Source organism: Neltuma alba, unplaced genomic scaffold (genome assembly GCF_004799145.2).
Source record: "Neltuma alba isolate B1F8T4 unplaced genomic scaffold, ASM479914v2 tig00010248_pilon, whole genome shotgun sequence".
In the NCBI taxonomy this organism is placed as follows: domain Eukaryota; kingdom Viridiplantae; phylum Streptophyta; class Magnoliopsida; order Fabales; family Fabaceae; genus Neltuma; species Neltuma alba.
In genome coordinates, this window is record NW_021635175.1 from 454735 (window position 1) to 467770 (window position 13036).

A 13036-nucleotide genomic window follows, 5' to 3' on the forward strand; every position below is an offset into this window, starting at 1 on the left:
TCCCAAATTTTTTTTTGCATTAAATTTTATTTATTTACTTATGAAATTACCCTTTTTTTTTTAAGTTTGCATTAACAACTGAAAGAGCAATGGTTAACAACTCAGGGTGCAAGGATTGACAACTATCGCGGCTGGTTTGATAACACATTTTCTCAGTAGTTAACTACTGTTCTTTCAATTGTCAATACAAATTTAAAAAAAAAAGAAGGGTAATTTGGTAATTAAACAATAAAATTTATTGCAAAAATGTCCCTTGGGATTTCAGAATAATTTTATGATTTTAAGGGACTTTTCTACATTTAATTCCTTTGAATGGGACCTAATTACAATTCTCCCTTATAATATTATTTACATGTTGCATCCTTTTTTTGTGTGGATATCTAACGGAAATAACCTTACATTATTCCAACCTGATCACTTTCAAGGGTGCGATTGCATCCTTTTTTTCCCCTCTGCTAGCTAACCATCTTTCTATATTTATTTCATGACAGATTTGTACATAACATTCTCATTTGATTATGTTATATTATCATTTAAACCATTATGGACAGTTTTATCCTTTTGGTTCTGTTTTTTTCTTTTTTTTAAATTATGACATACTAAAGTCCTACAAACAATTATGTCTCAGCTTTTTTTCTTTTTTAGTTTTTGTCTTTTCAATATGATAATCTTGATTACTTTTTTTATCTTTCCTTTCCCTTGAACTTATCATTCTTTAGTACTTCCGACATGTATTACTTCTGATCCTTAATATAAGACCTAATTGTTGAATTGATTTTAGTGTTAAATATAAGACATATTTCTCATATTTATCAATTTTTCCTAAATTACCTCTATGGATACTCTCTTAACCATAATCAAGTAAGTGAGGGAAGGAGGATATTAAGAAAGATGATTATGATGTTTTAGGAAAAATATGTCATATTTCTTATAATTAACTAACATACCTAACTTCCTTAATATAATAAAATTAGTTAAATAGTTTTTATATTAAGGATCGAAAGAATATTTTCTTTGGCAAAAGAAATATGTTTTATTTTCATTTATACAGATTGAAGTTTTCTCGAGTAGAATATGAGATTTAAAAATTCTTATCTAGGTCACTGATTGCATCAAACACATATTTTGTAATATTTTATGCATGTAATTGGATGTTAACTTTCATTTCAAATTTCTATATGTGAGGATTCAATTAAGATAATAATAATGTATACAATGTATTTTTCACTAGTTATATCTCCCTCAATTTGGAAAAAAAATTGCCAAATGACAATTAATTAATAGTGTAATATAAGCGTGTTAAATTCGATTATTTTGGTCCCTCTAATTTGCTCACTTATCAATTTCATCCTTGAAGTTTAATCACCATCAACAAGTTCTCATGGTTTTATAATGAAGGGAAAATAATATCATAAGGACTAATTGTGTATATTAATATAATTTTAAGGACTTGGGTGATAAATTTTAAGTTTTAGAAACCAAACTGATGGTTGAGGCAAATTTGATAAACCAAAAATTTTCTTATCCCTAATTTTTACTAGCCTTTGTGCTTAGCCATTAAAAATCATAGATATTGTGCAAACATGAATTGAAGAATTTATTTTAACTAGATAATGTATTTTACATACCCATATAATTTAATATTAAATAATAACATTAATTAATTAAATTTAAATAAAATATAATAAAAGCATTTTTTTTTTGGCCGAGCCAAAGAAAAAAAAAGCGCAGGGAAGATAGATGGATACGATCTGAAGCGTTTGGTACTTTTCTTCCCCAAGATTCGTCGGGGAGGGACTGACCTAGCTGTCCCAAAGGAGACTGCTTTGCTTCCTCTCGGACTCTGTCTATGGCCTGTGTTTGATCCTCAGCAAGTGATATTAGAGAAGCAGTTGCGTCTACTACTCCAGCTGCTTCTTTCTTCCTTCTTCTATTGATGGCTCTGTGAATTTCCAATCTTAATGCCCATTAACACGATGCTAATGCCCCTGAAAGATGTGACCAGATCAAGAACTCTGCTTTCCTCAATTCTCACACTCTATCACCCTCTAGTTGTTCCTATTACTACTTCTCTGTCTTGTACTTGCTCTTATTCTTCTTCTTCTTCCTCCTCCTCTGGTTCTGAGAGCCCATCCAGTTTCCGGCCATTCTACAATATCGTTGAGGATCGCCCAGTGGACATAGCGGCTTCCTTCAAGAATTGGTTTAAGAGTGGGAATAATGAGGTGCTGGCCAGAATCTACGAAATCCTGGATGGCTGGGGTGGAAATGGAGACGGCGAGGATTTGACCCTTCACGCCACCGACTTGGCTCTTAAACAGTTGGGTCTTCGGCTGTCGGAAAGCTTTGTCTTGGATGCTCTTGCCTATGGCAGGGACGTTTTGTCTTGCCTCAAGTTCTTCGATTGGGCTGGACGTCAACCCGGGTTCTTCCATACCCGGGCCACGTATACTGCCATTTTCAAGATTCTCTCGAAGGCTGAACTTATGTCAGTCATGTTCGATTTCCTTAAAATGCATGAGAAGGCAAGGTTCAATCAGAGAGTGAGATTTTATGATACTTTGATCATAGGTTATGCTGTTGCACGGAAACCAGAAAGAGCCCTTAATCTGTTTGGTAGAATGCGGTTCCTAGGACTGGACTTAGATGATTTTGGTTATCACGTCTTGTTGAACTCCTTAGCGGAGAATAATTCTTTGGGTGGGTTTGAAACTATTTTGGAGCAGATTCGACTGAGAGGTCATGAGAATCATGTTACACATTCCGTAGTAATGAAATACTACTGTATTCGGAAGCGGTTATGTGAGGCGGAAGAATATCTTAACTCGCTGGTGCATAGTGGGAAAGTTTTGCATGGGCCTGAAGTGAGCGTCCTTCTTCGTGCATTGTGCGAGAATAACATGTTTGAGCGTGCTGGAGAATTGATTGTGGAATTTGGGAACTCAGGGTTGGTTCCGCATGAAATTGCTCTTGTTGAGTGGATACGTTATCTTGTTCGGGCTGGAAGATCGGACGAGGCGCTGGCATATTTCCGGGATAAGCAATCTTCAGAAGGTTATATTCCTGGCTTGTTCCAGTACAACATTTTAATAGGCAGGCTCTTGAAGAAGAAGCAGCTTCATGAGGTGTATGATTTGCTGATGGAAATGAAAGACAATCACATTACTCCGGATATGGTTACCATGAACATTGTTATTTGCTTCTTTTGCAAAGCAGGAATGGTAGATGTTGCACTTGAATTATACAACTCAAGATCTCAGTTTGGACTCTCTCCAAGTCTTATGGCTTACAAAAGTTTGATTCATACTTTATGTCTGAATGGTAGTGCTGCTGAAGCATATGGTGTTTTCAAAAAATTAATTGATGAAGGTTATTTTCTTGATAGAGGAATCTTTTATGAAGTTGCCAATGCATTATTTAGAGAGAGCAAGGTTGATAAGATGGAGGAGTTGCTCATTCTTGCCTTGGAGAGGAATTTTTTGCCTCGTGCTGCGATATATGACAAATTGATAGAAGCTCTATGCCAGGCAGGACGTTTGCGAGATAGTTATCTAATTCATGGGGAACTGAACAACATAGCTTCTCAAAAGTCTTACATTAGATTGATTACTGGTTTCTCCAAGTCAAATAGGGGAGATATTGCTGCTCAGCTTCTTGTTGAAATGCGACAGAAAGGTTTTGTCCCAACAGATGCACTATATAGAGTTGTTATTCGTTCTTTGCTTAAAGGGGATAATCCAAAAGCTCATTTTCTTGGTTTATTAGAGACATTGGCCCGCTATGGAGCACTAAAAGAGATTAGTCGCCTTTTTGTTGATGAAGCTGCCGTGGCCAAGAAGCCTGAGCTGGTCAAGGGAGTATTTGAGATTAAGCAACGATGTGGCATTAACCTGACTTTGGCCTCTTATATTTATATTTTACGGAGTTATTTACGAAGTGAAAGAATTATGGATGCTTTAAATTTCTTTAATGACATGAGGCAACGTGGTATCAAGAATAGAAGATTATATAATAGCATTATTACTGGTCTCTGCCGGGTCAAGAGGACAGACTTGGCACTTAAGTTATTGTCAGAAATGATGAATGATAAATTAACTCCAAATATTGGTTGCTATGAAAATCTTGTTCAGAGTCTTTGCTTGGAGAAAAGATACCCTGAAGCTATAAATCTTGTTAATGACTATGAGAAAATGGGACGTTGCTTAACCTCTTTTATGGGTAATGCATTTCTGTTGCATTCTTTGCGAGCACCTGAAATCTATGATATTTGTGTTCGCTTGAGAGGAGTCAGAGAGGAGGAATTTTCTGGCAGCTCAATGCTTAGCCTGATAATTGGTGTATTTTCCGGTCGTCTTAGAGTAAACCTCCATTCTGAGAACTTGGAAGAACTGATAGAGAAGTGCTTTCCGCCTGACAAATACACCTACAATCTGTTGTTGCTAAGAGCTAGCTGGAGTGAGATTGACCAAGCCTGTGAGTTGTTTGATCGGATGTGTCGAAAGGGTTATTATCCTGATCGGTTCACTTATAACATCATGTTACGTGCTTTCTTAAAGCATGGGAGAAAAGAAGAGGCTAAGCTGTGCTTTGAAGAAATGCTCAGAAATGGATTTCATCCAGCAGTGGATGCTAGAAAACTTTATCGTGAGGAGTATCAATTAGAGTGATTGATTAGTTCTGCTGTTAAAGATGCAAAATAATCCACACAATTTTGGTAAGGATGTCATGTATTCTTTAAAGAAATTGATAACATTGAATGCAGCAGTTTTAATTTATGATTTGTTATTCTGGGTCATCTAGAATTATGTGATGCATATTTTAATTTGCCTTTTTTCCTTTGGAGGCATTTGTTAGGAATGAAATTTGACTGCCGCAGGGAGTGTATCATAAACTGTTTTCCCTGCAAAATCATCCCAATACAATTGCACAAGCCAATTTTCAGTTGCAACCATCACTATCGTTATAATCACACTTAGCTCAAGTTAGGTTGAATTGAACCAGAGTGGTAGCATTCCTTTTGCACACAGGCTGACTGCAATTAATTTTGCAAAATTCTTGCAAGCAAATGCTAACCTCGTTTTCAATTAACTTTTGAAATGGGAACTGTCTTCAGTTTTCTCTCTATATCAATGCCCTTGTGGGGAATCATTTCGCTTTAGTTTCTATTAAAGGGTTAAAAAATGTTTAGAAACAATTAAAGGCATTCTTTTGTGTCGGTTATTTCTTTATTTTCACAGAAATTTCTGCGAAGTCATTAAGAATATTACTTGTGATTCACTAATAAAAGTTGTGTCCAATCTGATTCTTAGATCAAATGCTCAAGGTATACAGATATTACTTCCTTTGCCTATGGAAGCTCAAAGGTAGGTCAGGTAACACTATCTTTTGGATGTGGCTCAACTTTGCCCTAGGTGTCCTTTTTTCCAAAAAAAAAAAAAAAGAAATTAATGGAGATGGATTTCCCATTTTTTTGACAAGATTTCAAACATCTGAAAAGAGTTGCAGACTGAAGTGAACTAGTTATCCGAGACATGTTGTGCAGTAGGTAAAATTTATTTTGTAATAAGGGCATGCCTGTGTAATTTGAGCAGATATCTTGCTATTTTTCATTTGAGACTGTATACTTCTTTTTCTCAATAGAAACTAGTGTGACTCTTGTGCACGGGGTTTAAAAAAAAAAAGCAGCACTGTTTATGATTAAATAGTACTTGTTGGTGTTTTTATATTGTAAAAACAAATCGTGTTCATATCTTTGTCTTTTGTCTTTCGTCCTTGTTTGACTCTTATTTACCAAGTGCATGTTGTTCAGGATTATTATGTGAAAGAATTTTAACTTTGTTTCATTTGATTCTAAGTAAAAGTTTCACTTCTGTAAATTGACCAACCTTCAACTATTTGATTCCACTTCTTTCCCATAGTACTGTTGGTAACTTGTTAACCTTTTTTTTTTTTTTTTTGGGTGAGTTATTTGTCAACTTAGATGTGTGTGACACGGTCATGTGGTATCAATTCTTCTTTAGGTCGTCTTATGATATTGACTTTCTTTACTCCATAAGCATGCTTCATTTATGTAATCCGTAATTTTATGCATTGGGCCGCACTCCATCTTTGCCCTTTTCTCTATTGTCTTTCTAGCACCGTATAATATATAAAGACTCTAATTTAAGTATTTGTTTGCGGTTTATTTATCTCTTATCTTTGATAGTTTGATGATTTATATACTTTTTGTTGATGTCAAACACTCTTAAGTTTCATTTTTTTAAAATTTATTGAAAGGTTATTTGTGTTTCAATTCAGATCCAAATTAGGTTTAGCAATCACACGAATCGCTTATTGGTTCTAAGTAAGTTTGTTTCAGATATTTCAATTCAGATAGGAGCTGTTTTTTTAACCATTGGGTACTGAGTTACGTGCTTGTATTGTGCATGTTTATGCTGATGGACCATAAATTATCTGGCGCTTTAAATGATATGAATAAATGCTGAGCATTTGGGTCATTTTCTTCATAAGATGGATTTCTAGACCTTGAATTAAATGACCTTATCGAGAGTCATTTTTGATCTTGAAGTCTTTATCATCTATGCTATTGCTATATGATGGTGAATGTTAAGCAATGAAGGGACAATGAGAGCAAAAAATAGGGGTGGAGATGAGAATGTTAGGATGGATGTATAGTAAGATAATTAAAAACTAGATCCAAAATGAATGTGTACAAGGAAGGGTAGGCATGACGCTTATTGAGGATAAAATGATAAAAATTGGTCAAATGTGGTTTGCACATGCGCAAAAAAATGTTAGATACTGGTGAGGAAAGTGGAGAGAATATATGGTCTTTAGCCCTATGATAAGATGTTAAGGGAGACCATAAAAAATACTGAATAAAATTATTGAGCATGATCTTATGGTGAATGATGTCTCTGATAAGTTTATTGTCAGTAGACTTCAACGGTATCGTGTGATTTGTGTAGCCAATCTCACTTATTAGGATAAGATTTTGAATTACATGACCTTATATTATTGTGTTTGGAGAAATTGGCCAAAATGCTGCTGCGCTAGTTGGTCAATTAAAGAAAGATATTTTTTGTTTATGGTTGCTTCATGAAATAATGAGAAAGTTTGAATTTTTATCTATCTGTGTGGTCAACAAAATATTACTCAAGAAAATAGAGGCTCTTTTTTTTTTTTTTTTTTGGGGGGGGGGGGAGGAGGGGGGTATCTGAAAGAAGAGGGTTTAGGTAAAGCAAACTTTTCTTGCCAAATTTTAGCGTCCTATTTCTGGTTCCTATTTTTCTAATGTATATCAGATGTTAGTTTGAAAATAGTTTCATTTTCTTTCCGTGAGTGATGCAGAACAAGTAGAAGGAAAGGGGCAAGACTGGAGGCCAGGGATAAAAGAGGGGGATGAGTTGAAAAATGAGAGGGCCACGGTTGGGGTAGAAAGAGAGTCCGAACTTCCATTTTTATCAATCGAAGCCCTGGAATAATTACTGAGAATTTAATATAGGGTCTGAGTGATCATTTTTGAATAATGTAACTGTAAAACAACAAAGAAGGACAGGTAAAAGCGTCACGATAAAAACAAAAACTATTAAAATGGATTAAGGAAGTTTCCTCTATATTTCGAATTCATGTGTTTATCCTTACTTGTTGGCTTAATCCTTAATTACAAAAAATCACCAACAGAACCCTTGATAATGAATCCAATTTATTTACGAAAAGTATGGATTTTTTTTTTTTGGGGGTGGGGGGTTCTAGCTTTAAGTTGTTAATTCAGGCGAATAAAACTGATTGGAGGTTAAATGGTCTTCCTTTGGATTGCACCCTTCCTTTTTTTTACTTTCTTTGGTAGTAATAGAACTTACAGAAGTGATATCAATTTGTAACATGCTGCACTATTAGCAAGTCATGAGTAGTGCGACTCCTTTTAGGTTTCTTGTAATGCATGGCAGAACATTTTAGTTTTATATGCTTGACTTGTACTTGGTGCAAGTACAGGATGGCCTTTGGCCCTTTTTGAAGAGGAAAGAATGTACTCTTTTTGTTTTAGTTTTACTTCCTCCTAAATTACCTTTGGTTGGTGGTATTTCTTTTGGGTTTCATGGTTTTTTGGTAACGGAAAAGAGGATAGGTACAACAAATACATCCCACTACCTAGACATGTCCCCAAAAGTTATTCGCCCTCTTCTAACTAACTCTATGGATTATACTCACCTTTTGGCCTTGCTAATTACAATAACTTGCTTCAAAATCTCTTGCCATATGTCAAATATTCCCCCCTAAAAAACATCTAGACAAGGATAGTAGAAGTTGGAGGAGCAGCAATATTAAAATGAGGAAATTGCTGCTGTATAGCCGGAAGGTCTTCCCAAGTAGCATCTTCAGGTTGAGAAAACTTCCAGTGATCTGAAACTTGGAACTTCCAGTGATCTGAAACTTGGGTAACAGGAAGGTTGTGGTGCTTAACAATCTTCCTTCCTAAAATCTCTTCAGGATCAAGTATAAACTTACCATAATCATTAACAGGTGGTGATGAAGGATTAACGAAAACAGAAGATTCAGCATATTTAAGAAGTGAAGCATGAAACACTGGTTGCCCGATTATCTGGCAAAAAATCCAATTCATAAGCTACATCATCAATCTGTTTCAGCGCCATAAAATGTCCAATATATCAAGAAGCAAGCTTGTGAAGCGAAGAATTATGAATCAAATTCTTCATAAAGGGATGGAGCTTGAGATACACGGTATCACCAACAGCAAAATGGTGTTCAGATCTGTGTTTGTTGGCTTAATCATCTGGTGTTGTGTTTTCGTCAAATGCTGCTTTAGAAGTTGGAGAGTAAGCTCATGAGACAAACAAGTGCAATTGACAATGTCATTTGGTGAATCCCTAGCTATGTAAGGTAAATGAACAGGTGGGGCACCCAATAAACAGCTTCAAATACCATAACTCAGCCAAGGGCAGTCATTTAACCCACCGTTTGGGAAAATCCCTCCTCATGCATATGTTGCTACAACTAGAATAATGGTAAGAGATTTCTAAGGGCTTTGTTGTAATTATCTTGGCTAGAAGGTGAGTATTATCCGTAGAGTTAGTTAGAAGAGAGAGATTTGTGTTTGGTAATGTGTCTAGGTAGTAGTATATACTCGTTTTACCTATCCTCTTTTCCATTTTGTCAAATGAATATCTTTTTTCTCTTCACTCATATCATACAGGTACAAAGCCCCTCTTTGGCCGTGTCACTGCCAAAGAAACAATCCTCCTCCGATCACATTGGTGATTGTAGCACTGTCTTGAGCTTCAAAATGCGATGCTTGAAACCACAAATACTTGTCTGGACTAACATGCTCAAGATATTGGTGAACTCTAGCAAGTTGCCTCACGCCTTGGTGGCTCTTCTTCCACCAATGGTCACGACATTCCTCAGTTTGGTACTTTCACTGAGTTTCAGAATACACCATCTTATTTTGTTCCTAGTAAGTAAAGCCGTGTTGAATTTCTCAAGTTTGATGCGCTGCCAATAATTTTTAGAAGTTGTTGGTATACATCTAGATCAACATATTTGTCCCTTGAGCATACACTTGGAGGGACATGCTCTGTGTTGGCTCCAAACTTTCATGAGGCATGGTTCATTTTCTGATATTTCCACGGTGAGTATTTCACTTAGAAGGAAACTAATTTTGCTGATGAGAAGGAAGAGAACCTTACAATTTATGTCAAAAAGCTTCAACAGGATGGTTATGCTAGTGATTACGAGAAAAAGTTCGATGAGCTTCTCTTTGAGGTCAGCATTCCAGAGGAAGTTACTAGGAATTGGAGGGCTTTGATATGATATTCAGAAGTTGGTGATTCATCTTGCTCCAACTCTAGCGTGTGCTAAGTCTATGGTTTGGAAGCAAGTAGCTACTGTTCTCGCTCTTCATGAGAACGCCCTAGCATCAACTTAGAGTATGCAAATTTCCCTCTTCGCCATTGACATTCTAACAACTCTAGGTTTTCTAAGTCTTCATCTATATTGGGCGCGAGATTAAGCCTTGAAACCCACCAGGCAAACTCACTAAGAAAGAGATGGATGAGTGTCGACCAAAGGGCTTTGGCTACTGATGTGCTGAGAAATATGCCAGCAATCACAAATGTAAATTCCAGGGTTGACGATTTGCGTTGAAAGGATTGAGGTATGAGGAGAAACCAGGCTCTGACACTTTATAATATAAGCAAAGAGGAAAAAGGGAAATTCACTTGACTAATGGGAAAGAGGATAGGTACATCAAATATATCCTCCTACCTAGACGCATACCCAAACATTATTCTCCTTACTAACTCACTCTATGGATTATACTCACCTTTTGGCCAGGCTAACTGATTTTTTTTTTTTTTTTAAGTGTTGCTGAATAAGGATCGTTTGGGCAAGGTCATAAATGCAGTTTTCTGATTATTTTGCTCTGTGAAGTTTCCTTGTGGAATGCTGAAGCTGGAGATTAAAGCTGTTGAGAAATGTTGATTACTGTTTACAAAATAAAATGTAATTTTGAGGGACTAGTGATCCGTTATCATCTGGGAATGTTGAAATTTATTGTTGTCTGACAGTCTTATAGTTATCATTTAGTGTTGTTTTTGCAAGTTTATCCTGTAGTTTAACTCAATTCTCATAATATTGTAAATGAAGGGATAGGGCTTAAGATGGGTGTGAGATGTTTTCTTAACCATACCTTTGTAACTGTTGTTTTAAGACCACTGCAGGTGAAGTCTAAGCACAGCATGTGCCATGTTGTACTGAATGGAGCCTATCAACAATGTGAATTGGTATCATCCTTGTCAGCTGTAATTTCAGATTCCTGTATGGAGTTCATCAAGCAGTTATCATCAAACCAAGTGCTGGTTGGTGCCGGTTGTGGCTTCTTGGGGTATTTGTGTCAGGTCATGTCAATTTTTCTTGGATCGTTGTTTATCATGGCTACAGTTCCCAGTTCAAGATTAGGATATCACTCCGCTGACGGAAGTGCGTTTGCGGGTTGTGGAAAATGGCTCCTTTGTTCTGTTTGGACAATTCAGTTGTGTGGCTCTTATTATGTGTTGCATGTTCTACTGTTGTGTGTGGTTGGTACTGTCTCGTGTTCATCTTGTTATACTAGTTTGTGTAATGAATTTTACCTTTTTACCTTCCTAAAAAAGGAAAAAGAGAGACACAAGTATTTTAGCTTCCCGGGAAAGATTAATGTCTAACTGACGCGTTCAGTTAGGAAAACACGCACGTATGGCTATATTTGTACCAGCCTTTCTGCTGGTTTCTTGACCAATGAGGCTGAGGAAGGGGTTAATTTATCATAAGATGTCAAATCAATGTTTCTTATAGTATTTTGAATAAAATTACTTCCAATAAAAAGATATTTATGAGTAATAAAAAAAATGATTCCTTAATACAACCTATCTCTCTTGGTCAGCTATATATATGAATTATATATATATATATATGTGTGTGTGTGTGTGTGTGTGTGTGTGAGCTTTTGATTTTGTGTGGCAGTGGAGATATATGGCTTTGAATCAGCTATATATATGAATTATACATATGTGTGTTTTTAGCTTTTGATTTTGTGTGGCAATGGAGATATATTGCTCTTGAATCTGGGAAATATGATGAAGCTAAGAGTTCCCCATGCAGGGGAAGAAAATTGATGGACTTTCGTTGAGTGTGTCAGGACAATATTAATGTAAAACATGAGAAGCAAGAAATTGCACTATTTATGAGTCAGAACAATATTTTTGGATTCTGATATTTTTTTTTACTGTTATATTTCCTGACCTCATTACTTGCATGGTTGATGCGGTTAAAGCTGAGTCAGCGAAGTCAAATAATTAGAAAGGAATCATTTATTGATTTTACTCAGACTGACCCATTGATTCTTCTGTCAGTATGCATTAGTTATTCATAAAACACATCAACAACCGAAATCTGCAGCCTCTATATTTTTCTGATCTTATACTCACTTGGCCGATGGGTTGTTGACAGAACACGATGGCATCGTGTGATTTATATAACCGATCCTACCTAGTGGGATAAGTTTGTTGTTGTTATATACTCACTTGGCCATAAACTAGGCATGTATAAAAACTACATCTTCGGTTCTCTTTACGTTGGTGCATATTTGGTCTCAGTTGTCTACATCAAATTTGATCATCTTCCCCCCCCCAAAGTAAGTTGAGAGCATTTAAATGTATCAATACTTAAAACTTTAAATTAAATATGTATTATGTTTCTATAGAGATATAAGAAACAGTTACTACAAAATTTCTATTTTATGTGTGTATACATACCATACATATGTGTGTGTATGTATAAACTAGTCTCTTTATAAGCATAGTGCACATGATGGCCCGAAAAGAAAGCACAAAAAGGAAAGTGAGAAAAAGGTAAAAGTGGAGATAAAGAGAAACTTGAACTTGATTGATAAGTGCACTCATATCTGAATATGGATGCCTCTCTAGTTTCCACTAATTACACTTCAAATATACATAAAAAATTAGATTTTTTTTTTAGTCTCGTACAGAATTTGAGAAATAAGCTATGTTATTAATGGTTTATGAATAGTATGGCTTGTTGTACTTCGAATTTTATTTATTAATAATTCTTTTGAACATAAATTTCCATCCAAATACCGTCTATATTTTAAGTTCGCAAAAGAAAAGTGGGAGAGAGAGAGAGAGGGTTGCTCCATTCTAAGGGATAATCCAACAAAAAGAGATGATGGGAACAACTTGAATGCTTTCAATTGATGGGATTCTTAATCAACTCAATTATCAGATCTAATTATTCATATTAATTTTGAAAATTCATATTTTATTTTATTTTTTTAAAATTTTTGACATAGAAAATTATTCTTTTCTTGGGAGTTGATGAAGGATTATGTTTAAAATGATCTAATTTCAAAGATCGGAATCAAGAAACAAACATAAACAAACATAACTAAACTTTGTACATGTGATTAACTTTATACTACTTAATCAACAACCTTGTGAGAAATAAATAAACTCCCTGTACA

The 13036-nt window shown here is 35.5% G+C and overlaps 1 protein-coding gene across 1 annotated transcript; it reads left to right on the forward strand.

Annotated features, from left to right (window-relative positions):
• The first annotated feature begins 1976 nt into the window (after positions 1–1976).
• LOC114755311 (pentatricopeptide repeat-containing protein At1g71210, mitochondrial) lies at positions 1977–4667 on the forward strand. The gene has a single exon (XM_028944178.1). The coding sequence runs from the start codon at positions 1977–1979 to the stop codon at positions 4665–4667; it is 2691 nt and encodes an 896-aa protein (XP_028800011.1).
• The last annotated feature ends 8369 nt before the right edge of the window (positions 4668–13036 follow it).

Excerpts from the sequence above, each read along its gene's own strand:
- LOC114755311 (XM_028944178.1), top strand. The coding sequence starts at position 1,977 with ATGCTAATGCCCCTGAAAGATGTGACCAGATCAAGAACTCTGCTTTCC.